The sequence below is a fragment of the Benincasa hispida genome, chromosome 11 (assembly GCF_027475165.1).
Source record: "Benincasa hispida cultivar pf3 chromosome 11, pf3_genome.v1.1, whole genome shotgun sequence".
Classification (NCBI taxonomy): Eukaryota; Viridiplantae; Streptophyta; class Magnoliopsida; order Cucurbitales; family Cucurbitaceae; genus Benincasa; species Benincasa hispida.
The window spans coordinates 29301831-29327998 of record NC_143488.1 but is presented as its reverse complement, the minus strand read 5'-3'; the positions used below and the strand labels follow the sequence as shown (position 1 = coordinate 29327998).

Below are 26168 nucleotides of genomic sequence, written 5' to 3'. Positions count from 1 at the left end.
ACCCGGTTCATCCCTCATAAGCTGATTTTCTTCCGGTTCTAGGTCAGACGACAGAGGTTTCTTCAACCCAACACTCCTCATACCAGACCCTTCATCTTCCTTAGAACGACCGTCAGACAACCCAAAATCCTTTTACCTCTGAAAAATGAGCACCCAATCCCAAATTGATCCTTGGTCTAAGCAGACGAAAGGGTTGACGAGCAATTTGACCTTCATTCTTCTTCTTCAGTCTTAAAGGGGACCGCTTATGCACCATCGTCACCAGCTTTCACCGTGGTTAAACCCACACCTCAATACCTCAAATCTATCAATGCCCAAACCTCATATCAAAGCCACAGCTGAACATGTACCAACAGAACACCTCTCTGTCACCTGCCCACACCCCAGATCTAAAATCGTCACCGTCTACCAACAAATGGGTTACTTAGACCGAAACCCATAAAATGAAACACGAAGAACACATAGAACCCAATGAAATCGTAGAATGAAATCGTCACCTCAGTCGCGAACCCAAGAGAACGAACGGACGAACGGACCAACCCAAGAGTCGAATCCAAGAACTTAGCCGACCGGTGGAAAGTAGAACGAATGGGTGTCAACCAGTTGTGAAACCTAGAAGACGACCGAGGGAAGCCCCCCTCCCCTGACGAAGACGACTGACGTTGTCTGAAGCGGCAGCCCACGAAGTTCATCCGCACCAATCCGTAGAGGTGGCGACGGTAAAACCCTAGAGAGAGTGGCGTGAACGACGTTGTCTGAAGCGACAAGCTCTCTTAGGCAATAATTCAACCTATCTTACTTGCTACACTTAAAATCCATGCAATTTAATTTTCTTGTCAACTCAAATATCAAAACCCCGTGTTTTTACTTCTTTCCAAAGACTAAATTTATCTTAAAGAGATTTTATCTTAGGCTCTTTGTGATTTGACCTAATCTTGCTATTAATATTTCTAGTTAGTTGAGGTGCTAGATTGTTAATGGTAATAGCGAGCCAATAAGCCACCAACACCATTGCCATTTACAATTTTTCTCAATGTCTTCAAAATTATGGATAATTGAGAGAAATATTGCGAAGGATAACGGAAAATATTTGGTGTACGAAATGTTTCATAGATGAAAGGGTTGTTTGGTTTATTGGAAAATGATGTCGAAATTGAGGGATTGAGTACTTAGACTGTGAAAATGTTTTACATTGCCAACATGAGTATAGTTCAACTGACATAGTGTTCGTACTATCGACCTCGAGGTCAGAGGTTTGATTCCCCCACTCCACACTTTAATTTCAATACCTTTCTAAAAGAAAAAAGAAAATGTAAACATTAATACAAATAGTTGTATAGCGAGCCAATACAATATGCACTTCAACGGATGAGATTCAAAGTTAAGATTCGGTGGGAACCCCTTAAAACTCTTGAAAGCGATCTCAGAGTAATATCACAATCCAAAGCACATACTATATATGTAAATTTTTTAGAACAAAATTTGTAAAAAAAAGGGGATTATGTCAATGTTAAGTATGGTTATACATGATGTGACATCCTTGAAGAAAAAGGAAGAAAAAAGAAGAAAATTTCCTACTTTTTTCTTCTGTTAATACTAAACAAGGTAGATTTTCTTTAAGAAAAAAAAAAAAAAAAAATCGAACGTCTTAAATGGTGTAGAAGAGAAGGTTAATCCCAAACATTCACTTAATATGTTTGCTACATATTGCACATTTATCAAGTTTTGAAGCATTTTTTTTTGGAATTCACTTTGGTAAAATAAGATACATTCTATATGGTGACCTACGACTTATAGTTAGGACACCATGTGATCAAATATTAATATGTTATAACTTATTGATTTTATTTTACAAAATTTTGTTTGTTAATTCCCAATTATAAAGGGAAAAAAAATGTTTGTAACCAAACCTTTTACATTCTCAATTCTCTGTTTTGATGATAGTTTCCTTATTTTTTTATATTTGATTGATATTTTTATTTGTTTATTTTCATTACATGCTTGTGAATGTGTTTCTTTTGTTTTGAGTTTGCATGTGTAACGGTAGCATTGAACCAAATCATAGTCATCATAGTTTTTTTGTTTGTCTTCTTGTTATAGATAAAGGTCCCCAAAATGTACTTTTTAAGGTGTTTTTAATGTGAAGTTTTTATTTAGTTACAAAGAATGTAACGTTGAATTGTTGTTAGAAGATATTTTGGTGAGTTTTGTTTGATTAGGTAGATTTTTTTTTGCCTAATTAGTAAATTTTCAATAACCATTAAAAATAGTCAAATCTAGATTTGAAATATGATTAATAAAATTATTATTATTATTTTTAGAAATATGATTAGTTTGGTCGTCAAAATTTTTATTTTTGTTCATTAAAAATAAAGTCATAGCATTGATAAATGAATATGAATAATACAAAAAAAAAGGCATATTATTGAAAATTTGTACAAATTTTTTTCTCTCTTAGTTATGTAAAATTTATATGAATTTTTAATTTTTACTTTGTTTTTCACTAAATTATTTGTATTAGAACAAAAATTAAACCAAGTCGTATTGAGGAATTTTTTTAATGGTTTTTGAACTAATTAATTTGATTGCAGTTAAAATTTTGTTTAATCATGAACACAATTTTTTAAAGCATTGTTTTCTTGAAATTTTTAAATGGATTAAAATAAGAATATATAAAAAAAGTTGATTTTAGCTAATCAATTGGGACTAAATTTGATCATATAGTTAAAATTATATTCCAGTCAAAATAAAAATGGTTAGAATTTATGTTACTGTGCATGAGGTAAATATTAGACATAATATTTAAATGTCTTTTTTACTCTTTTGAAAACTACTTTTGTAATTATCAATCCTAATGACTTTGAATGGTGAGCATTCTTTGACATCTTCAATAAATTTATTCCTTCATGGTATAAATTCTTTCGAAATGATAAACAAATAAAAAGAATGTAGGAATTAAGAGTTTCATCTTGAGTATTTTTGTTTTTATAGATCTCTTTCATTTAATAAAAACGTAGAATTTTGTGTTATTAATCGGTAGAATATTGGTCAATCTAAAATTTTTTTGAATATCATTCGAGAAAAGAGTTTCTTTTGAAATGGTTAACAAACAAAAAGAAAAGAGATTAAAAGTTTGAAAAGAGAAATAAAAACATATGAGAAATTTATAGAGAAATTAAAAAGAAAAGAATGGTAAATTAAATGATGATAAATATTATCAAATATGGTATCTAAATTAGGAGGCCCACCCATTGATGTCTTTCCATTACATTAATTTATTTTAATCACACAATTCCAAAAGTATACCTACTTTCCCTTTTATGGCAGAGTTGAATCACAAAACTATTTTTTTTTTTTACTTTAGTTGATATAATATTAAATTTGTTTCCACTTATCAACTAAAATTTTTAGATCAATCTATAATTTAAAATGATATTAGAATAGGTAATCTAGGAGATCCTATACTCGAACCCCTACCATATTATTTTCTTCTGAATTAATATTGATTTATACTTGTTAGGTCTTCTACATTGTTTCAAGCATACATCTAAGGGGATGTGTTAGATGATATGATATTGATTTAATAAATGTAATGCAATTTCTTTGTCGTCTTAAAACACGAGATGTTGAGTACTTACCTTGTACATACAATGTAAATGTGTATAAATTTCAGTGAATAACTCAAACCTCTTTACACCATAAATGTGTCAAATAAATATAGTTGTATCCATAACTGGATAACAATAAAGATATTACAGAAAGCAAGCGATTCAAGATTAATCTTAATTAATAATATGGTTTAACATGTTTGCTAATGTTAACTATATATTATATTGGATATTAATATATAGTTAATATTAACTTAACCGAACTTTGTACATTCTCAATTTTCTCTTGTGATGATGTTTTCCTTATTCCTTTTACATTTGACAAATAATTTTGTTTGTTTATTTTCATTACATGCATATGAATGTATTTCTTTTGGTTTTTTAGTTTGCATGTGTAACGGTTGTATTGTAATTATAGGCAACTTAGTTCTTTTTTTGGCTTCTTGTTATAGATAAAGGTACCAAAAATTCATTCTTTGAGGTGTCTTTCACGTAAGTCTTTTATTTAATTACAACAAATGTAATGTTTGAATTGATGTTAGAAGATATTTTGGTGAATTTTGTTTAATTATGGAGATTTTTTTTTTCTGATTGTAAATTTTCAAGAACCATCTAAAATAGTCAAATCTAGATTTGGAATATGGTAGTCTATCGTTAAAATTACCATTGTTACCTTTTAGAAAAATAATTTCCACGATGTAATGTTGAAGTTAATTTTGCATTATAAAAATTTTCAATTTTGTACATTAAAAATAAATTCATAGTATTGGTAAATGAGTACAAAAGTGCTGCAAATTTAGTATTAATGACAAAAATAGGCATATTGTTAAAAATTTGTGCATTTTTTTTCTCTCTCTAAGATCAATTTTTTATGCACCTAGTTGTTGTACTTAAAAAAACAAAAAATTAAAAAGCAATTCCTTACATACATTTGAGAGAAATGAAGAGATGTTCGCGAGAAATTGAAGAGAAATTGAAGAGTTGAGAAAAAAGTGAAACGAATTATGAGGCAGAAAATGACAAAATGTATCAAATAAGGTATCTACATGGAGAGGCCAATCCTAGATGCTTTCCTTTTATTTTTTTCCTATATTACTAATAAAAACAATTCCAAATCATATCTCTCAAATTCAATTTTTTTTTCTTTAAAAAAAAAAAAAAACAAGAAAAACTTACCATTTTAAAGGCAGAAACTTGTGTTGGATTTTAAATGTATCTCCTTCTTCTGTGTCATGCAATAGCCATACCCAAATCCCTTCAATTTCTCTTCTCTCTTCCTCCAAATTACATCTCATTCTACCTCTCTAAGTAAGTTCCTTCTAACTCATCTCTCTCTATTTTCATCTCATTGGTTTCTTTCATAATTATATGTTAACACCTCTAATTTTGAATCCCTTTCTCTTTTCTTCATTCAATTTTCCCTTCAAATTTCAAACTATAAGGAATTTTTATTATAGTTGGAATCACAAAATATGTGTTGTATCAACTTTAATTTTTCGTTAAGTTCTATGTATTAGTTTTGTGTTATTTTATTTTTATAATTATTATTTTTTGTTTGGATAAGTTTAGGGGATTTTCATTTTGCATGTTGTCATATTTGTTAGGTTTTTATTTTTTTTTTCTTTTGTTGAGATAAGTTTGATGAATTTTCACATTGTGCATGTTATTTGTTTGGTTCAATTTTATTTAGAAAAGGACAGATGGAATGAAATTCTATTGGCAGTGAAGGGGACCACTTTTTGTTTTGCTATATAGGCATTTTACTAACAAATGGCATCGAACCGAACCGAACCAGGTTTGGTCCGTTGTGGTTCGAGTTTTTTATACTTGGAATTGGGATTTGTTTCTGCACTGGTTTGACTCTCTCAACAATACATTTCTTTTACAATTTTCACACATCTTTCTTATTATATTTGATTTTTGAAAATTAAATTTATAAATAATATTTTCTTTATCAACTTTCTATCAATATTTTGAAATATTAAACCAAATTTTGAAAATTAAAAAAATAGTTTTTATAAATTTATTTATTTATTTCTTTTATAGAATTTCGCTACGAATTTAAGTATTTCTTAAGAAAAATATGAGAATCATATTTTAAAAATTGGAGAAAAGCAAAAATTTCAAAAAAAAAAAAAGAAAACTAAAAACAAAATAGATATCAAACGAGACTTAAGATTTCACATGTGAATCATCGTTTTTCTCATCTTTTTAAATTTAGATTTATTTTATTACTATTTTTTTTATTATAATTTGCATATTTTGAAATAGTCAAATTCTAGGTACAAACAAGTTCGTAGAAACTACATTTTCTTAGTGTTTAGGAGGTTTATTAAAAAGAAAACAAAACAGAAACTCCAGAAAACTATTTTTTTATTAATTTTTTATTTCGAATAGGTGTGCTTGTTTCACAATTTCCTTATAGGCTTGTCCTCTTTTAAAAATATACTTGGGTTTTATTCAAATTTAGAAAAGAAAAATATAATGTAAAATTTGATTCATTTTTTTTAATTTGGTTTGGATTTTAAAAACGTTGATAAGAGGTAGATAAGAAAAATAAAGAAACTGATAATGAAAATAGTATATATAAGCTTAATCTTCAAGAACAAAAAGAAATGATTATCAAACAAAAGGTTAAGTTCAAGAATAATGTAATTTTTTAAAGTAATGACAAAAATAGGGTATATAGAAAAGATATTACAAAAATAAGGGGGAAAGAAAAGTATTGACAAAAAATAAGGTAGCAAAAGCATGAATCCAGGAGAAAAATAGGAAAGAAAAGTATTGACAAAAATGGATGGGGTCACGATTTTCATATTTTTATTTTTTAATTATTTTCACAATTTTTCATATTAATAAGTTACCATATGAAAAAATTCGGGAGAAAATTAAATTAATTAATGTCGCTATTATATTAATTTATGTGGAATTTTAATGAATACATATTTCTTTTTTGAATGAAAAAATCTTGAGGTGAAATTTTGGAATATACAAAGGATTCATTTTTGTTAAGGGGATTTGCTTCAATCAATGAATTTATTAATAGTAATATTACATTCAGGTTCTCAATTAAAAAAAACTTGACTTCATGTTAATGGTAGTATATTATTTTTTTAAAAAGAAAATGAAAGATTTAATTTCAAAATCCATAACCTAAAATTAAATTCGAGCTAAATGTAATGTTATTTTTTTAATTCATAATTCATGAGTTTTCTTAAAAAATGCATAATTAGATATTGTAAAAAAAAAAAACTCATAAGTAAATTTAATTGGTATATCTAGTGCCATTTTAGTGATAGAATTTGGAAATCAACATTTTCAAATTCTATAACAAAAAAATAATTAATTGTAATATAAATATATCTTTTAACAATATTTTGGGTGAGAGAATCGAATATTTAACTTGGGAGCTAATGACACGATTTATTTCTACATTTTTTTTTAACAATATTTAACTTGAGAGCTAATAACACAAATATTTAACAAATCGTAGACGGAATATATGATTTATTTGCTGACTCGGTATTTGTGGACCCCGTCCACCATTTTACAACCTTATTTTGTCAATATTTTCAAATCAATCTTATTTTTGTGAATAAATATTAAAATAACATTATTAAAAAAAATTCTCAAACTAATCTAAATAATTATTAGAAAGTGAGTTAAAAAAAGGGGAATAGAATAAAAATGAGAGGAAAACTTTGATTTTTTTCTACCTACTGCTTCTCTAACAGAAGGATTAGGAGGAGACCTTGGAACTAAATCCGTGTCTGACTAGGGTGCTGGTTTGCTCTAGCAGTCAAACTTCCCCGCTGATAGATCTCTTCTCCTTTTCTCGGCCTCTGATGACATCCTGCCCGGACTAGTCCCCATGGAAGACCAGAAGACTGCGTGAAGAGGCCAATCCCTTGATGCTTTCCTTTTATTCTTTTTTCTATATTACTAATAAAAACAATTCCAAATCATATCTCTCAAATTCCTTTTTTTTTTTCCCTTTTAAAAAACCAGAAAAACTTACCTTTTTAAAGGAAGAAACTTGTGTTGGACTTTAAATGCATCTCCTTCTTCCTCTCTTCTTCTGTGTCATGCAATAGCCATACCTAAATCCCTTCAATCTCTCTTCTTTCTTCCTCCAAATTACATCTCATTCTACCTCTCTAAGTAAGTTCCTTCTAATTAATCTCTCTCTATTTTCATCTCATTTATTTCTATCATAATTATATGTTAACACCTCTAATTCTAAATCCCTTTCTCTTTTCTTCGTTCAATTTTCCCTTCAAATTTCAAACTATAAGGAATTTTTATTATAGTTGGGAATTACAAAATATGTGTTAGTTTCAATTTTAGTTTTTCGTTTAGTTCTATGTATTACTTTTGTGTCTTTTACTTTTTTATTTTTATTGTTTGGATAAGATTGTTGGATTTTCATTTTGCATGTCATTTGTTTGTTCAAGTTTTTGTGTTTTTTCTTCTTCTAAATTTGATGAATTTTTACATTGTGCATGTCGTCTATTTGGTTCAATTTTGTTTAGAAAAAGACAGATTGAATGAAATTTTATTGGCAGTGAAGGGGATTATTGTCTGTTTTGTTAAATAGGCATTTAACTACTAAATCGAATCGAACCAGGTTTGGTTCGTTGTGGTTCGAATTTTTTAAACTTAGAATTGGGATATGCTTTTGTACTGATTTGAGTCTCTCAATAATGTGTTTCTTTTAGAAATTTCACACATCTTCCGTATTATATTATTTTTAAAAATTACATATATATATTATCAATTTTTTATTAATATTTAAAAATATTAAACCAAGAATTGAAAACTAAAAAAATAGCTTTCATAAAGCTTTTAATTTATTTATTTTTTCTTTTATAGAATATCACTAAGAATTTTAGTATTTCTCTAAAAAAGATGAGAATGATAATTAAAAAATTGGAGGAAAAAAGCACAAATTAAAAAGAAAACTAAAAACAAAATCAGTATCAAATAAGGCTTAAGGTTTCATATATGAATGGTCATTTTTCTAGCTTTTTAAATTTACTTATTTATTACAGTTTTTCATTATAATTTTCACATTTTTAAAGAAATATTTTAATTCATAATCAATAGGTACAAACAAATTTGTAGAAACTACATTTTCTTAGTGTTTATGAGATTAATTAAAAAAAAAAAAAACACCGGATAACTATTTTATTTATTTATTTTTTTTTAATTTTTAAAAGTGTGTTGGTTTCACAATTTTTTTTATAGTTTTATCCTCTTTCAAAAATATATTTGAGTTTTATTCAAATTTAGAAAAGAAAAATAATAATGTAAATTCTGTATTATTATTATTATTATTTTTTAATTTGGGTTGGATTTTAAAAATGCTGAAAGAGGTAGATAGGAAAAATAAAGATACTCGTAGTGAAAATAGTATATATAAGTTTTAATTTTTTTTTTGTTTAAAAAATGATTATCAAACTAATCTATAGGTTCTAAAAAAGGAAATGACATAAAAATGAGAGTAAACTTTGATTATTTTTAAAGATGTTTTTAATTCAACATCCAACAATATGTTAATATCTTACCAAATCAAGATTGATTGACAAAAAATGACTTTAATTATTTGTGACTCTGAACTGTGATTTGAAAAGGGAAAAAATTGACCATATTTTAAAATTAATTTTACATTATTTTAATATAATAAAGTATTTTGGTTTGAAAAAACATATTTACTTGATGACGTGAGAAAAAAATATTGTCTCATTCACCTGATCAAAATTAATTTTCACCTAATCAATATTAAATGAAAAAATTTCACAAATAGAAGAAATATTAAACTATTTACAAAAGTAGCCAAAATCTCTCCATCTCTATCAGCCTAATCTATTATTAATACATTGATATCTATTAGTTTCTATCAGCTTTTATAAAAATAATAATAATAATAATTTTTTCTTATTTTTCAATTTTTAAAAATCTCTCCTATTAATTAATAGAAAGTTAATTAAAAAATATCACATCATCGTTCAAATTATGAAAGTTAGAAATCCTCTATCATTTTATAAAAGTTTGAAATTTAGGGAAAAAAACAAGAATTATTTATGAATCCAAAGAGCTGAAAAGACATTTAGTCTATAATGTTATATCATAGTCTTGCACGTTAAATCAACCTAGAAGGCAAGCTAATTTCTTTTTTTATTATTTATTTATTTATTTATTTATTTGACTAATGAAAAACAAGCTTTTTTGGGAATTTGAATTCTGAGTAGAAGATTTAATGTTCAAAGTCAAGTAAGCCTAAGATGATTGAAGTCTATAGACATCTGGTTATTAACGGTTCATAATTACCATTTCTTTAATCTCATCGAATACAGATAACTTTTCACTTCAATTCGGTCTCTACATCTCCATCAAATTGATATGCTATCTCTTTTTTTAGTACAATAAATGTGAAAATTTTGAACATTATCTAAATAAAGGAAAAGTAGTAAATGTTTGGACATTATCAAAATTTTGAACATTATCAAATTTTGAAAATTTTGAACATTATCTATACTGATCTCTAGTGAAAAAAAAAACTTTTTTTTTTTGGAACAAGAATACCTCTTTTCTTTGAGTGAATCCTAAACTAAAACTACACAATAATTTTAACTCAATTTTACATGAACAACAATAGATAAATTATTTTGTTACTTGTGACTTTTCTCAATTTGGACTTTGGATAAAACATGCATGAGCTATGTGAGACATTGATATCTCCTATTTCTCTGGTCTAGCTAGGCAACCATACATATAAATCTTGTGTCTTGTCCTTTGTTTTTGATGCATTTTATAGATATCTTTCTTTTCACTTGTCTCTTTGTTGATCAGCTATGGCAATGGCTCAGCTTCTCATCAAACCACCTCAATCTTTCTCCCCATTCCTTGAATCTCCAAGGCCAATGATTACAATCCCAAAACAGGTTATTCAAAAACCTCCTTATTTTCTTTCCTACTTTAGCTATCTAGTTTTTGCATTGTTGCTTTAATCCTGAATGTTCTTGAATTTAATTTTGCTTAAAGTATTTTGCATTGTTTGTTTTGCTTATAGTTTCGTTTGAGAGCGTCGTCAACTAATAGCCCGAATGAAGAAGCGAGGAATTTGGTAGGAAAAGAAACAGATGGATGGACCATTGACTACTCCAGCGAAAAACCAGTGACGCCGTTGTTGGACACTGTCAATTATCCTATTCATATGAAGAATCTATCTTTAGAGGTAAAACTCTTGGTTGTCGAACATTGTCAATTTCCCTTCCATTATGCCATTTATTATTGTTCTTCCTCATTATCATTTGAGATCTTTTTTTTCTTTTAGGAACTTGAGCAGCTAGCAGCAGAGCTTAGAGCAGAAATTGTGTTTTCTGTATCCAAAACTGGAGGTCATTTAAGTGCAAGCTTAGGTGTTGTCGAGTTGGCCGTGGCACTACATCATGTGTTCAATACCCCAGAGGACAAAATCATATGGGATGTTGGCCATCAGGTGCCTAGCCAACAAAAGTTGCAACAAAATGAGGTTTATTTTTAGGATTAAAGTTGATTTCGATTGTGTTTTTTGTAGGCATATCCACACAAAATTTTGACGGGAAGAAGGTCTAGAATGCATACTATAAGGCAAACTTCAGGACTTGCTGGTTTTCCCAAAAGGGATGAAAGTGTTCATGATGCTTTTGGTGTAGGACATAGTTCTACAAGCATATCAGCTGGTCTTGGTATGTCTTAGACTTTCCTTATTTAGCCTTTTTCCATTTTAGAGGGTTTAATTATAAAGAGATGAACATTCTTCCCAATCTAATAAATCTTTTTTGCTATCCACGATGACAAAAACAATGTAGGCATGGCAGTTGCAAGAGACCTTTTGGGAAAGAAGAACAGTGTCATTTCTGTGATTGGAGATGGAGCTATGACAGCAGGTCAAGCATACGAGGCAATGAATAATGCAGGCTATCTCGATACAAACATGATTGTTATTCTAAATGACAACAAACAAGTCTCATTGCCAACCGCTACGCTTGATGGCCCTGCTACTCCTGTTGGAGCTCTTAGTAGTGCCTTAACCAAACTTCAAGCAAGTACACAATTTCGAAAACTTCGTGAAGCTGCAAAGGTAAAATATTAGAGGATTGCATATGGTTTACAACAAGTTAGGGTCTATTGGAATAACTTTTCAAATGTTTAGAAAACGTTATTATGCATTTAAAAAATCATCCAAGATAGAAACTTAGATTGTCGAGGTTAATTACTTTCACACCATTCTTTGAAGGTCATCACAAAACAAATTGGGGGGCAAGCCCATGAAGTTGCAGCTAAAGTCGATGAATATGCAAGAGGTTTGATAAGTGGTTCGGGATCAACATTTTTCGAGGAGCTAGGATTGTACTATATAGGTCCAGTGGATGGACACAATGTGGGAGATTTGGTCACCATTTTTGATAAGGTGAAATCAATGCCAACACCTGGGCCAGTATTGATCCATATCGTTACAGAAAAAGGGAAGGGCTATCCTCCAGCAGAAGCAGCTGCAGATAAAATGCATGGTTAGATTCTATTCTAATTGAGCATCTTGTTATTGAGCATCTTGTTTAGTTCCATGGATTCTTTGAAATACTTATTTCTTTACAAATCTTACAATGATGCAGGAGTAGTCAAGTTTGACCCTAAAACAGGCAAGCAATTCAAGACAAAATCCACCACACTTTCATACACTCAATACTTTGCTGAATCGCTCATAAGTGAAGCCGAACTGGATGAAAAAATTGTAGCCATCCATGCTGCGATGGGTGGTGGAACTGGTCTTAACTATTTCCAAAAGAGGTTCCCAGAACGTTGTTTTGATGTCGGGATCGCCGAGCAACATGCTATTACATTTGCAGCTGGTTTAGCAACAGAGGGTATCAAGCCATTTTGTGCTATTTACTCATCCTTTCTTCAAAGAGGGTTTGATCAGGTAAGTATACATGGAAAGATTTAGGAGTCTGCTTTTTTAAGCACTTAGAACGTTAGGGTCGAAAAGATATTTAGGTAAAAGTTGCAGCCAAAGATTACTTTTCACTGATAGTCTTATAATATACTAATTACTAACTATATGAAATGGTCATCAAGGTGGTGCATGATGTAGACCTTCAGAAACTACCTGTCCGCTTTGCAATGGATCGAGCTGGTTTGGTCGGTGCCGATGGCCCAACACATTGTGGAGCATTTGATATAACATACATGGCTTGTTTGCCGAACATGATTGTCATGGCTCCATCTGATGAAGCTGAACTAATCCACATGGTTGCAACGGCAGCAGCAATAGATGATAGACCGAGTTGTTTTCGGTTTCCAAGGGGCAATGGGATTGGAGTTGATCTTCCTCTTAACTTTAAAGGAACTCCAATTGAGGTTAGCATGAAATAAACCAACTCTTTAAGCACTAAGGAGAGTACAAAATACTGCCACAAAGTAAAATGTAACATGTTTTTTTGTTTTGTTGAATAGATTGGTAAGGGGAGAATACTGGTGGAAGGCACTAGAGTTGCTCTATTGGGGTATGGTTCAATAGTTCAACAATGTGTTGGAGCTTCAGAATTGTTGAAAACAAGAGGCATTGCCCCAACAGTGGCAGATGCTAGATTTTGCAAACCTTTGGACACTCAACTTATAAGGCAACTGGCAAAAGAACATGAAATTCTGATTACTGTGGAGGAAGGCTCCATTGGAGGCTTTGGTTCTCATGTATCCTATTTCCTTAGCTTAACTGGAATTTTAGATGAGCATCGTCTCAAGGTAACTACACAGAATAGTCTCATTCTATTTTATCAATTTAGGCTCCATTTGGTAATCATTTCATTTTTAGTATTATGCTTTCAGAAATTAAGCTTATTTCCTCCCCCATTTCTTACATTGATCTTTCTTAAGTATAATGATTGAATTCTTAGACAAATTCCAAAAACAAAAGTACCTTTTGAAAAGAAACCTTTTTTAGTTTTCAAAATTTTGTGCTTTGTTTTTTAAACTATTAGTAAAAAGTAGAAAACAAAGTAAGAAATTTGCAGGTGGAAGTAGTGACTATAGACTTAATTTAAAAAATAAAATAAAATAAAATAAAATGGTTATTAAATGGGGCCTTGATTATCATAATTTAACTCATCAGAGATTTCTTGTTCATTGCACTTTTAGCTGAGAAGTATGGTTCTTCCCGATCGATACATTGACCATGGATCGCCACGAGACCAAATCGAAGAAGCAGGACTATCATCTAAACACATAGCTGCAACAATCCTAACTCTTTTGGGCAGATCTAAAGAAGCTCTTTCATTCCAAGTTTCTACACCTATGAAGTGAAGTTCTAAGTAGGAAGCTATATATGTATCTACAAAATCATATGGATATGTTATTCATATGAAGCAAGAGAACTTTTATCGGGATCCAGATGTTAGTACTAGTGAGATAGGAAAAATTGTCATGGATGACACTGTATGGAACTCATCAATGATAATATAAACCTAGGATCCTGATTAGGTGAATAATTTCCAACACAGAACAAAAGAATTTTAAATCATAGCAGAATTGCTATCAACACATATAGCTGCAATGGTCCTAACAATTACTTTTTAATGTTAATATTAAAGACAATCCTATCAATTAGTTTCTTTAGCAAAAAATTCAAAGTATTAGTAGGAAGCTTTGAATCTTTACGATATAAGAAAGAAAAATGAGTATCTTTAGAGACATGTATGAAATTTGTCTTCATTTACAAAATTAATAACATTGTGAGTTTTAACTTTTTATATATAGAGAGTTTAATATGTGTGGTGAGAATTCAAACTCACCTCTTGGTTAAGTGTACATGCCTAAATGAACTATATTCAGGTTGGTATCTAGACGAAGAAAATAATAAACTTTCACGTGATGGTAACTAGCCTCTAAAATAACCATCATATTTATATTGCCGGAGAAAAGGACCTCCTTCAACCAAGAGCCAAACCATATATCCCAGTAGAAAAATGAACCATGTAGTGCAACTTGTCTTGAACATAAAAAATAATCCTCCAACACTAAGACGAAGAACTAAAGGGGCAAACCACATCCAGAAACTTTGACTATATAAAATATAGGCTTCTACTCAAGCGACTCGTAATAAGCCCAAACAGATTAGGATAAGTCATAATAACTTCATGAGGATAAAAAAAATTTAAAAAAGAAATATGTAAGTCTTCAAGTTCTCTTTCTCGTGATTCGACAATGCAACCTTGACCTTCCCACACCATCCAACTACTCTTCTAACGATAGGAACAAAATAAGAAATCTAATTTGTGAACAATCTACACCAAAAGCAAAAAAATACTGGCAAGATAGACTTGAAAATTTGAAGAATACGACAACTAAGTTGTAACCGGGGAGTGGAAAAAATCTTAATTGGCCAACTTCTTACACGGGTAGTTACTCTTTCCAAAAGAGGTAAGTAATCAACATACAAGAGTTGACTTGAAATAAGAGGCAGATTAAGATAACATACAAAAAGGAGTAGCACCAAAGGGAACATCATAAATGCTGAGAAGCCCTCAAACTCCACTAAGGGTCATGTCAGTACAAAACATCAAACTCTCAAGTCATACTTGAAGGGAATTGAATCCCGGTGGAAGTATGAGATCGTTTTCTTTGATGTCTTGAAACAATTAAAAACAAGTAAACAAGAAAAAGGTTAAGGACCATCTTGCTGTCATGTGACTGCAACAAAACTCCTCTTGAAACTGGTAGTCTTATTCTTAGATTCTTTAAATTCCTCGAGGTCTTTGTTGTTATGATTTTGGCAAGGATCCAGCTTGTAGGAACCATTTCTTGAAAGAATAGAGAGAACAAGGAAGAAGAATTTTCTTAGAACTTTTCTAAGAAAATTGAGAGAATTTCTAGAGGGAGAGTGTCAAAGTAATCGTGGAGATTATTCTTATAGAGAGTATATTCTATGAGGGCTCCTATGGGCTCTGTTTAATGGGCTACTCCTAATCCTATTGGATTAACCATTCTACTAATAACTAATATTAAAAAATATCTACTCAAATAATATCTCATATTAAATGGTTTAAAATATTTAAATTGTATTTAAATATTTACTCTTTACAAGTTTTAATTATCTACTGATAACTAATATTAAAAGATAATTATTCATTTTAATATCTCATATTAACTGAATTTAAATATTTATTCTTAGCATTATCTCTGTAATTCAATTCTCTTTCAAATTAATAATTAATTATTTAAATTATACTCAAATAAATCAATTCTCTCAACATCTATTTAATTCGAATCTCATTCAAATCAAATAATTTATTTATTTATATGGATCTCATCCAAATAAATAATTAATTATTTGAATCATATTCAAACAAATTAATTCTTCATGTTATAAAGTTATGATTTGAATCTTATTCAAATAAACTTTATAATAAATCATTAATTAATTTTATTCAATACAATTTTTATTTTCCTTTATGAATTTGAACCTTTCAAATTTTCTTTCAACAAATTTGATCCTTGTTGATTTGTGGCGAGCTAGCAAGAGGATCTTATGGACCTACAGATTATTAGGTCCAATGATTCAAGATTAATTAACTAAACTCTCTAATTAAATTAGCCTTCATTCATTAACTTCATGGCAAACCACTATAGACTCATAGTTAAACTCTTATGCACTGTAGGACAAGTTGTATCTATAGATATAATCAATATAAGCAAGTCGATCCTTCATGAGTTGTTCATAATTACAGCTAGGCCAAATTGTCCATTTCACCTCTGTAACTACATCTTTTCCTTAAGTCCCAGTAATTTCTCTAACGAACAATTTGTTTATGGTCCAACCATAAACTAAGTCTCCCTCGGGGTAATGAGAGGGGGGATCTCTTGCGCTAATGCTAGTGGGGACTCTAAATAAAATAGGGCATATTATACATCCTATGATATCTATCACTTGCCCTAAGTAAGGTGATGTATATCTTGTAGATCTAGACTCTCTAGATGACTCTCAAACACTTTAGCCGTAAGAGTCCTTGTAAATGGATCAACACAGTTGTCTTCAGATGCAATTTTAGTGACTACTACACCACCCCTCTGTACTATTTCTTTAATCAAGTGATACTTTCTCTCTATATGCTTTCATTTTTTATGGCTTCTAGGTTCTTTAGAGTTAGCCACAACACCACTGTTATCACAATAAAGTTTGATAGGCAGGTTCATATTTGGAACAACTTCCAAATCTGACAAGAACTTTTTGAGTCAAACAACTTCTTCAGTTGCTGTTGGGATTTATGTCTTAAAGTCTTGTAATTTATTAGTTGATTAATTTAATTATTAATTATGTAATATTAACTTTCACTAATTGAAAAAAATTCAAGGTTATTGCATGAAGTCTTAAACATGTATGTAGTTGACATACGGGTGGATTATGTTCAAGAAATAACATAAAAGGTCTATAGTATATGGATAAAGTTGGGTCCATTATCCTTGTGACACTATGAATACGACCCACTTTATAATAGTTACAAATGTTTTGATCGATACCATTAATATGGAGATATGTGAGTGAGGATATCTTATACAAAGAGTTTGTATAAGACCGGACCATAAAATATTTAAATTACTCTTTATAAATCTATTCATTGATGAGATTAATATTTCATAGGATGATCATGTGCGACTCAATCTTAATCCTGAGTCATTTATGAACTTCTGTTTGTAAGGTCAGTCTTTGATTTGCATGGGTGAGATGGACCCAAGTTGCCAACTCAATAAGTCTACAATTTTGGGAAGTTGACTAAATGGGGAGTTGGGAACATAACTTTGCAATATGTAATTCACTCCATCCCACATAGGGTGAGTAGATGAGTAGTTCCCTTAAGTGCTATTTTTGGGTATTAAACAAGGAGTCTCACCCTCTCACTGGCCCGAGAGGGACTTAGCTTATGATTGGTCCATAACTAAATTGTTTATTAGAGGAATCGATGATACTTAAGAAAAATAGGTAATTAATTTTGACCTAGATATAATTATGAGCAACTCGTGAGGATGAACTTTCTTAGGTTAATTATATCCATGGACACAACTTATCATACAGTGCATAAGAGTTCAACTATGTTCTATATAATGATTTGCCCTATAGTTAATGAATGAAGGTTAATTTAATTAAAGAGTTTAATTAATTAATCATGGATCATTGAAGCTTATAATCTTTAGGTCCATAAGGTTCTTTTGCTAGCTCACCCCAGACCAACAAGGATAAACTATGTTAAAAGAGAAATTTGAAATGTTGAAATTTATGAGGGAAAATATTAATTATATTGGATATAATTTATTACAAAATTTATTTGAATGAGATTCAAAATTATAATTTTATAATATAGAGATTATGCCTAGGGGAAGGAGATTCAATTCTAGAAGAGTCCATGGCGTACAAACAATGACCGACAGATAGTCAGAAACATTTAATGACACACAAAATATGACAAAAGTAGCACTTGTATCGAAACCTCTCGGTTCTACACTCCAAATCTCGATTTTCACTTTTGTTCTGAGTCTTTATCAGAGAAAAAAAAATTCCATAAGTGAAACAGACTAAAAAGACTCGATTTACAAACAATTTGTCCAAAATAGTGGGTTCAAACAATGATCATCTCATCATTAAATTGTAAATTTATAATGCCAAAAACAAAAAAACATCTATTATGCAAACCTCAATCTTTTCTTTACCAAATAATTGAATCATAAACAACGGTAAACGATAAAAAATCCGACAATCTAACATGAAATTCATGCTCTAATACCACTTGATAGCATAAATACTTTAAATCTATATCTAAATTGACAAGAAAATATACTTACCAGATTCCGTTGAAAGATAGATGATGGCTCTAAAGTAGCTATTGTATTCCTCAACTAAAACTTCGAATGCCCTTAATTTGATCTCTCTCTATATTGGATTCAAGAAAGACTGAAGACTATTATTTTGATATGTTGGGGATCATAGACCTAAAATCTCTTTATATACTAGTTCAATTAATGTTCCCATTAAACCCTAATTAACTAGAAATGAGCTTCTACCCATTAAGTTCATACTCAGTTAGGAATTTAGTGTCTTAATTAATTAGATCACATAATATGGCCTAATCTAATAAAATAACCCAATGTGATAAATTATTAATCCATATATATAGCCCATACTTTAATTAAACGTATTATTATTTAAGTATATCTAATATATTTTCTTGAAACTTAATTAATTATTGAAACTCCAAGATTAAGCATGTTGAAAGAATTTGTGTTGGTATATGGGATGGAACCTTCACTCTTGCAGTTAACCATTCGAGATGAGTAATTACCAATGTATTCATCTATTGGGCTTTCGTAAATAACAATAATCAAATTAAAATAGTGTACAATCTTGTATTTATTGTTGGCAATTTGAATGTTTTAATTCATTTGGTCTCTAGATAATGATTGTTGAAAGTAATAAATTTGAAAAAGAAAACTAAAAAATAAAGAAAAAGGAAAGAATAAAGCACGAGTATGATAGTGATTTGTGTGGAGATGGGAAAATTTGTGCCATTAAGATAAAAGGCACATTGATATTAAAAATCATTACTAAAAAATTGACTCACTAAATTGAGGATAAAACTCAATCGCACCAATTTCATCAATTTTTATATATCAAATTGAAATTGCAACATTCTTTCTTAAGGAAATTAAGGAAATTTTTTACTTTAATAGCTAACTTTAAAAGAGACATGTAATAAACAAAGAACAACAATAAAATTCTAAACGAAAAGGATTTGTTCGAATTAAAAAATAAACATTAAATTATGTTAAAAAAATCATCAATAGAATTAGGGAAATTATAATGATCGACAAAACTAGTTAGAGAAATTAGAAATGCAAATTGGGCTTTTTAGATTTTGCTCAAATAACAAAAAATCAAACCTTCCTTTTAATTTTTTTTCGTATTCCTATTTTACCGTCAAAAGTATTTCCCCCTCACGCACACCTTAAACCTTAAACCCTCTTCTCAACCGTCTCTCTCGCTCTCACTGTTCTTCTTGATTTTATTCATGTCTCTCCCTACCAAATGCTCTGTGCTACCGCCACTGCCAACACCATCGTCACCAGCTGCGTTGTCTCTTCTTCACCCACTTTCAACCCCTCCTCCATCTCTTTCCCTCCTACAAAGAAAACCAAATCCCAACCACTTGCCCCCAACAAGAACGGCCTCCACCACCACGACCACCCTTCTTCCAACATTACTCCTAATGACGCTGGTTTTCAAGTGGTGGTGACCAATCTCAATTCAACAGAGAATTGTTAAAAGGTATGCAAGGTAGGGCTTCTTCCTTTGTATAATTAGTCATTCTGGGAATTTCATGCAATAATCGATATTACTTTTTATTCCAATACAAAATTGTTTTGTTTTCAAATGTCAATTTGAATAAATGAAATGGTTATGTGTTTTGGCTCTCATTGTGCCTTAGGGTTTTCATCCATTTCACTTTGACCTTATTTTGTTTATTTTCTATATAAAATCAAGTTGATGGTTAATGTTTTATTATTTGAACTTGTTTGTTATGCATGCGGTTTAGCAAATGCAATTTAGCATAAAGTTTTTAAGAGCGATCTCATTAAGGAATTTGGACCAGTTGAAAACGGGCATGATCTAGATCACTTTGCATGTATTTTCTATGCTATCCATCCATACTTCATCAATGTCATTGAGTGTATTAGAATTGGTGTCAATAAAGGTTTAGTTGGTAGTGACGAAAGTCACCTTGATTCTGTGTTAATGCAAGAGACGGACCAGATTGAACTAAAGGAAAGTTCTATTATTGAAATAACCTGTTTATGCGCGTTTAAGGTTTACCTGATTTAATTATATCAGGTACACATACATAGTCCAAGTGGGAGATTGTTAGATGTATTTAAATAATAATACGTTTAATTAAAGTATGGGCTATGTATGTGGATTAATAATTTATCACATTGGTTATTTTATTATATTGGACCTTATTATGTGATCTAATTAATTAAGGCCTTAGATTCCTAATTGAGTATGAACATAATGGGTAGAAACTCATTCTTAGTTAATTAAGGTTTAATGGGAACCTAAATATACTATTCTATAAAGAGATTTTAGGGTTATGGTCCCCAACATATCAAAACAATATAGCCCTCAGTCTTTCTTGAATCTCATTTAAAGAGAGATCCCACTAAGGGGATTTAGAATTTTAGTTGAGGAAGACAATAGTTACTTTAAAGCCATTATCAATCTTTCAATGGATTCCGGTACGTATATTCTTGAAAATTTATCATGAATAATTCTAGGGTTAATCTATTTGATATATATTTAAAGTATTTATGTTAACAAAAGAATGGGCACCTTGTTGATATAAGGAGTAATTATTAATTCTTTTAAGCTTTACTTAACCAACTTCCGTATCATTTTGATCACTCTCATTCAGATAGGATTCATAATCTAAATTTGACAATGTGATAAATTATAATCTAAATCTAAATTTGACATGTGATGGCCCTAGTAAGTCCTCTGCATCTATCTCCTATGACCTAGTCATTCAACTTCTCCTAAATTGCAAGCTTATGAGAGAAAAGAGAGTTCCTATTCATACCAAATGTGAGTCTATTTTTCAGTGTTTTGTCTTCATTCGCATGCTTCCTAGAAATTTTTTTTTTTTGAGGGTCACCCACTTAAGATTGCTAGCTCCAAGTCAATCGAATTTAACTTTAGAATCCTTATGTTGGATTAAAAAAGAGATATACCTCGATAATATAGGTAATAACTATCAAATTTTTCAAACGTTTCTCTAAAGGGTTATACTTACATAACCTAAAGACATCTCATTTGGATGGGCTCGTAATAAATGGAAGGGTTAGTACATTATAACATGATTTTTTTAATAAACAGAAACTCTACATATTTGTAATTAATGAGCCAATAGAGATTTAGGGTTAGAGTCAAAGTCAAGAAGACCCACATAAATGTACAACGAAAAGACCGTAGAATTTAAAACAGTAAATGTCGTGCATGGACTTCTATATCATATAGTCAAAGTCTATGTCCATTTGACTTTGAATATTCAAAATCTTCTGATCAATATTTATCCCCATATTAAAAACAAAATCTCATTTTTTTAATATCTTTCATCAATATTTAATACCCATGCATTGATCCAAAAAGAGGTTAATATCGAATAGCAGAACGTGCAATTAGAACATAAGAGATTATTTAAAACTATTTTGATTTTTGAAGAAGAAAGAAGCCCTTAATGCCTGGTATTTTGTTTTTCAAATGTATTACAATTGCAAGAATTTGAATGATAATAAGAATTATAAGATTCGAGTGTCCATTAATAACCTGTTTCTTAGTACAATTGGATAGAAAAAATCGAACTACAAACCTCGTAATTGCAAACACATTCGTATGCCAATTGAAATGAAATGATATAGAAGAGAGGATCTTTTCAAACCTCTTTCATTAGTTCGAGAATCAAGATGAAGACTGCAAAGCTGTTTTACAAAGTGATGACATTCCAGATTTGAGGACGAATCCTTTGAAGAGGAGAAAGATGATATGGATCATGAGCATAGAGTTCCCATTAATAAATCTGATAGTTGTCCTTAATGTAATTTTCAACTTTTAAATGTTAGTTTTAAGTTTAAATAATTGAGAATAGGGGTTACCCAGCTAGTCAATCGTGGCCATAACCTTTTCTAGTTGATTCCTGCACATATGAAGGGTTAGGGGTTACTTTTAAGTGGTGGCTATAGAAACAGACGATAATGGAATGTGAAAAAATCATATTATGAAGTTGAATGAAAAAATCATAGTTGTCCTTTACTAGTTTAATTTTAGCTAAAGATTTTTATACATGGACGCCAATGCTAGATATTATTCTCTTCCCATCATTTCTATCATTAGGTTGTTGGATGAAGTGGCTAATACTTTTGTCGTAGAACTTAGTGATTAAGTTCTTTAAAGCTCAACTTGTTAACTTCACTCTATTTGTTCCATTTGCTGAAGCTGGTTGAAGACTATCGTAAATTATGCTCTTTTTTCCCCTCATCTTTCTAAATTCAAGATCATGTTTAGAGGTGTTCGTGGGTTAAGTTGGGTTAGGTTTAAGTACTTTTTAAACTTAATCCAATTGTTCAAGTTGTAAAGTTATTCAATTCAAATAACCTTTATTAAAAAATGAATCCAACCCAACCCAACCATATAACATATATGTTGGGTTGATTCGGGTTACTTGGGTTATTTATTTAAAATTTTATTCTAAAGTTAAATAAAATTTTATATGTAAAAACTTTATTTTATTATTTTCATATATTAAATTAAGATTAACAACTCAATTTCAATTTATATTAGGAAAAAAAATTCTTTCTAAAATGCTTAAATTTATTTTTAGGATTTGCTAGAGTATATAAAAAAAATTATGAAATTAAATAGAATGTAATATATATATATATATATCATGAGTAAAAGACATATGGATTGGGTTGTTTTAGGAGAACCCACGAACCAATCCAACCCAAAAGAATTTCATTTATTTCAAATCCAAATGAGTTTATAACCAAATTCAAACCATACTTAAGGGTTGGGTTGATCGGGTTTTTCGGGCTATCAAGTTTTTTGAACACCCCTAAATATGTTAATGATGGTGATTATTTTCCATTAACTATTGGAACATCTTTTACATTCCTTTATTACTTTTTAATTATAACAAGTGAAAGTATTGAGATTTGAACATTCAACCTCTAAGGAGGTAGTACAAGCCACAATAAGAAATCACCCCTTTTTCGACACTCAAAATCATCAAAAAATGGTAAAAAATGCATCGGAAGATCCATTTCCGATGACATACCGGTCGTCGAGAGTTGGGTCGGGAGATGTGCGTCGGGAGTTCAACACGTACCATCAGGAGTTTGAAGAAACTCTGGACGCTTAATATACGACATCAAGAGTTCTACACTTGATGAGGGGAAATTAGAAGTCAAATTATTCAACAACTAAAATCCCTTGGACGCAACATGCGATGCATGTTCTTAAGATATGCGTTGGAATGATAATGCGTTAATGAATGTATACGATGACCATGCATCCTGTCACAAGTTTTCTTGCGTTCACGCCAAGTATAACGCGAATGCAAGTTTCTCGGGTGATCCGAGGTCGAACTCAGAGACTTGTAGCAAAATGAATGCGGTAATGTGCATGCGGCGGTTTAAATAAAAGAATGGATGGGAAGTTAACCCTACTTCTACTCCTATCTAACAGACAACGCAATGAGAATATGCATGAGAGGTAGAGACACGACAACTCTTGACATGAAAACAATTAAATGGGAAAATAGATAAAATGCAGAGATGTCTTCATTGCAACCCTTAAGAGTGACTGCAAGGGCAACTTTAGTTAACGCAAGCCATGCGATCATGCTACACACACTAAAAGCCTAAATCTAGGACGTATGCGGTGTGTATGCATAAATGTCGAGATGATCGCATACCGCCACCATATCCTACTTCCGGGACGCAGCCATTGTCCTTTCCGTAGGGTGCATATGTTGTGTAATAACAAACAGAGCTTATTCCTAAGTCTCCATTATTGCTTATGCAAACCTAATCTAGCCCTCTCGAGTATCGATTCTAACCTAGCTCTCTCAAGTCTTAGGTTCTTTCTTTAGACCATCTCTCGAACAGCTCTAAAGATGTGATGGGCGCATACAAAAGACAAGGTAACCACATGAACTTTGTTGACATAAGATTATTCCTATCTCTAGTGAATAATGACTTAGATTGCTTAATGCGACCAACCACTTACCCTCTCGGGTAGTTAGTTGTTGCTGACTTTACTCATAGACAAGCATTTCGTTAGCCTATAGACAGGTGTTGCCATAACTTCACACTAAGCAAATAAGGTTACTCTCACACTCACGCAACGCACACCTCTCGGTGTGTTGCTACATGCTTCATATCCCTAATCCATATGACTAAGTATGCGATACCCGAGCAATCTCACTAAGTGTTGCAATGAAAGTAAAGATACTAAGAAAAGAAGATGGAGATGGAGTCGAAGGAAACAGAAAAATGCATTAATAACAAATTGTATTAATTCCTTAATCACAAAATTTCATACAATACAATATAAGAAAAGAAAGGCAAATGAAATGACCGGCTGGAAGTAAAGACTTGCTTCCAACGGATGTGCGTCAAGGTTGTCGGTGGTGCCATGGATGGGCGGTGGAGCTGACTCTCTCGAGATCTAGCTCCTGTCGAAGGCTCCGGTCATCACTCGGAATGGATGAAGGAGGTGAAGAACTCTCAAAAGTCTTCTCACGCATTTTGTCTGGATCGCAGGGAAAACCCTGAGTTGCAGGGGTAATCCCCGGACAAGTTGAATTTTTGCTCATCGGCTTCTATTTATAGAGTTTGGATCGCCGACAGCATTAATGGACTGCTTTGAGTCTGACATTCGGCGCGTTAGTTCTTTTTTGAACCTCTGCAGCTAACAGCGTGGTAGGTGAAATGTCAACATCAACTTTTGATTTTCTCAAGGTAGATGCTTTGATGCGTTTATTCCACCAACCTTGCATTGATCCCATTAGTATGCGTTATAGCGTAGTCGAAATCATTTAGTTACCGCATTCTTTTAATACTGCAACTCTACATGATGACCGCAATCGCTTGACGAGCGCAACTCCCATGCGATGGACGCATACGACTGATTACCGCAACATCCCTGCATTGATCGACGCGTTTGCCTTTGCGATGGAGATTTTCCTCGCATGCGATCGTCTATGCGGTGGTCCGATTTTCATGTTTGCATCCACTTCCTGTTTTAGCTACAAAAATAGAACATTGAATGCATAATAACGCATAATAACAAGTTAGCCGAGATTCATCATGCTGAACAACGCAAGCTCACTTTTCTCATGGATTCCTAGTACAATCGCCGCATATTCTGCTTAACAACCTTTATAATTCTAAGTAAAAGGCCTAAGATGACATGCATTTCTGCATGTCATCACACTCCCAAACTTAAAATCATGCTTGTCCTCAAGCATGCACTATACTCAAGAAATTTTAACTCACTTTCATGCTTTCCTTTGCAATGACCAGCTTCTCAGAATATAATTTCCTAATACCTCTGACCATCGCCGCAATGCTCTCCTCCACTTTGGCTGCTTCTTCAAAAAAATCTTTTCTAAGTTTAAATTCGACAAGCCTTTGCTCAAAACTTTTTATTCATTCACTGCAACTTTGTGTTTAGCTTTTGAGAATTCGTTCGTTCAAAACAGTTCAAAAATTTGCGATGACTTATTCAAAAGCGGTGTTGAACCTGGTTACGCCCTTCGTTTTGGCTTACTCCCACGTGTGTCATGCAGGCATCCAACTTCGGTTGCGTTCCATATTCAACTAAATCTTGTCTCGTTTGATTTGGCTTGTGCCCGACAGAGGAGTTGCACTTATATGTTGATCTTGGCGACTTGCCTTTGTTTTGGCTTGCCCCTA

The 26168-nt window shown here is 31.3% G+C and overlaps 1 protein-coding gene across 2 annotated transcripts; it reads left to right on the top strand.

The window, feature by feature from the left end:
• The first annotated feature begins 4775 nt into the window (after window positions 1–4775).
• Window positions 4776–14187, top strand: LOC120090062 (1-deoxy-D-xylulose-5-phosphate synthase 2, chloroplastic-like). 2 transcript variants are annotated; one of them, XM_039047551.2, is made up of 11 exons: window positions 4776–4916; window positions 10461–10552; window positions 10681–10845; window positions 10945–11109; window positions 11188–11338; window positions 11462–11733; window positions 11890–12163; window positions 12266–12573; window positions 12729–13010; window positions 13107–13394; window positions 13788–14187. In XM_039047551.2, the coding sequence occupies exons 2-11, from the start codon at window positions 10463–10465 to the stop codon at window positions 13950–13952; spliced, it is 2160 nt and encodes a 719-aa protein (XP_038903479.1). In that variant the 5' UTR covers window positions 4776–4916; window positions 10461–10462; the 3' UTR covers window positions 13953–14187. The 2 variants fall into 2 exon arrangements, with proteins under 2 accessions (XP_038903479.1, XP_038903478.1); XM_039047550.2 differs by lacking the exon at window positions 4776–4916 and adding an exon at window positions 7343–7769.
• Window positions 14188–26168: the final 11981 nt, after the last annotated feature.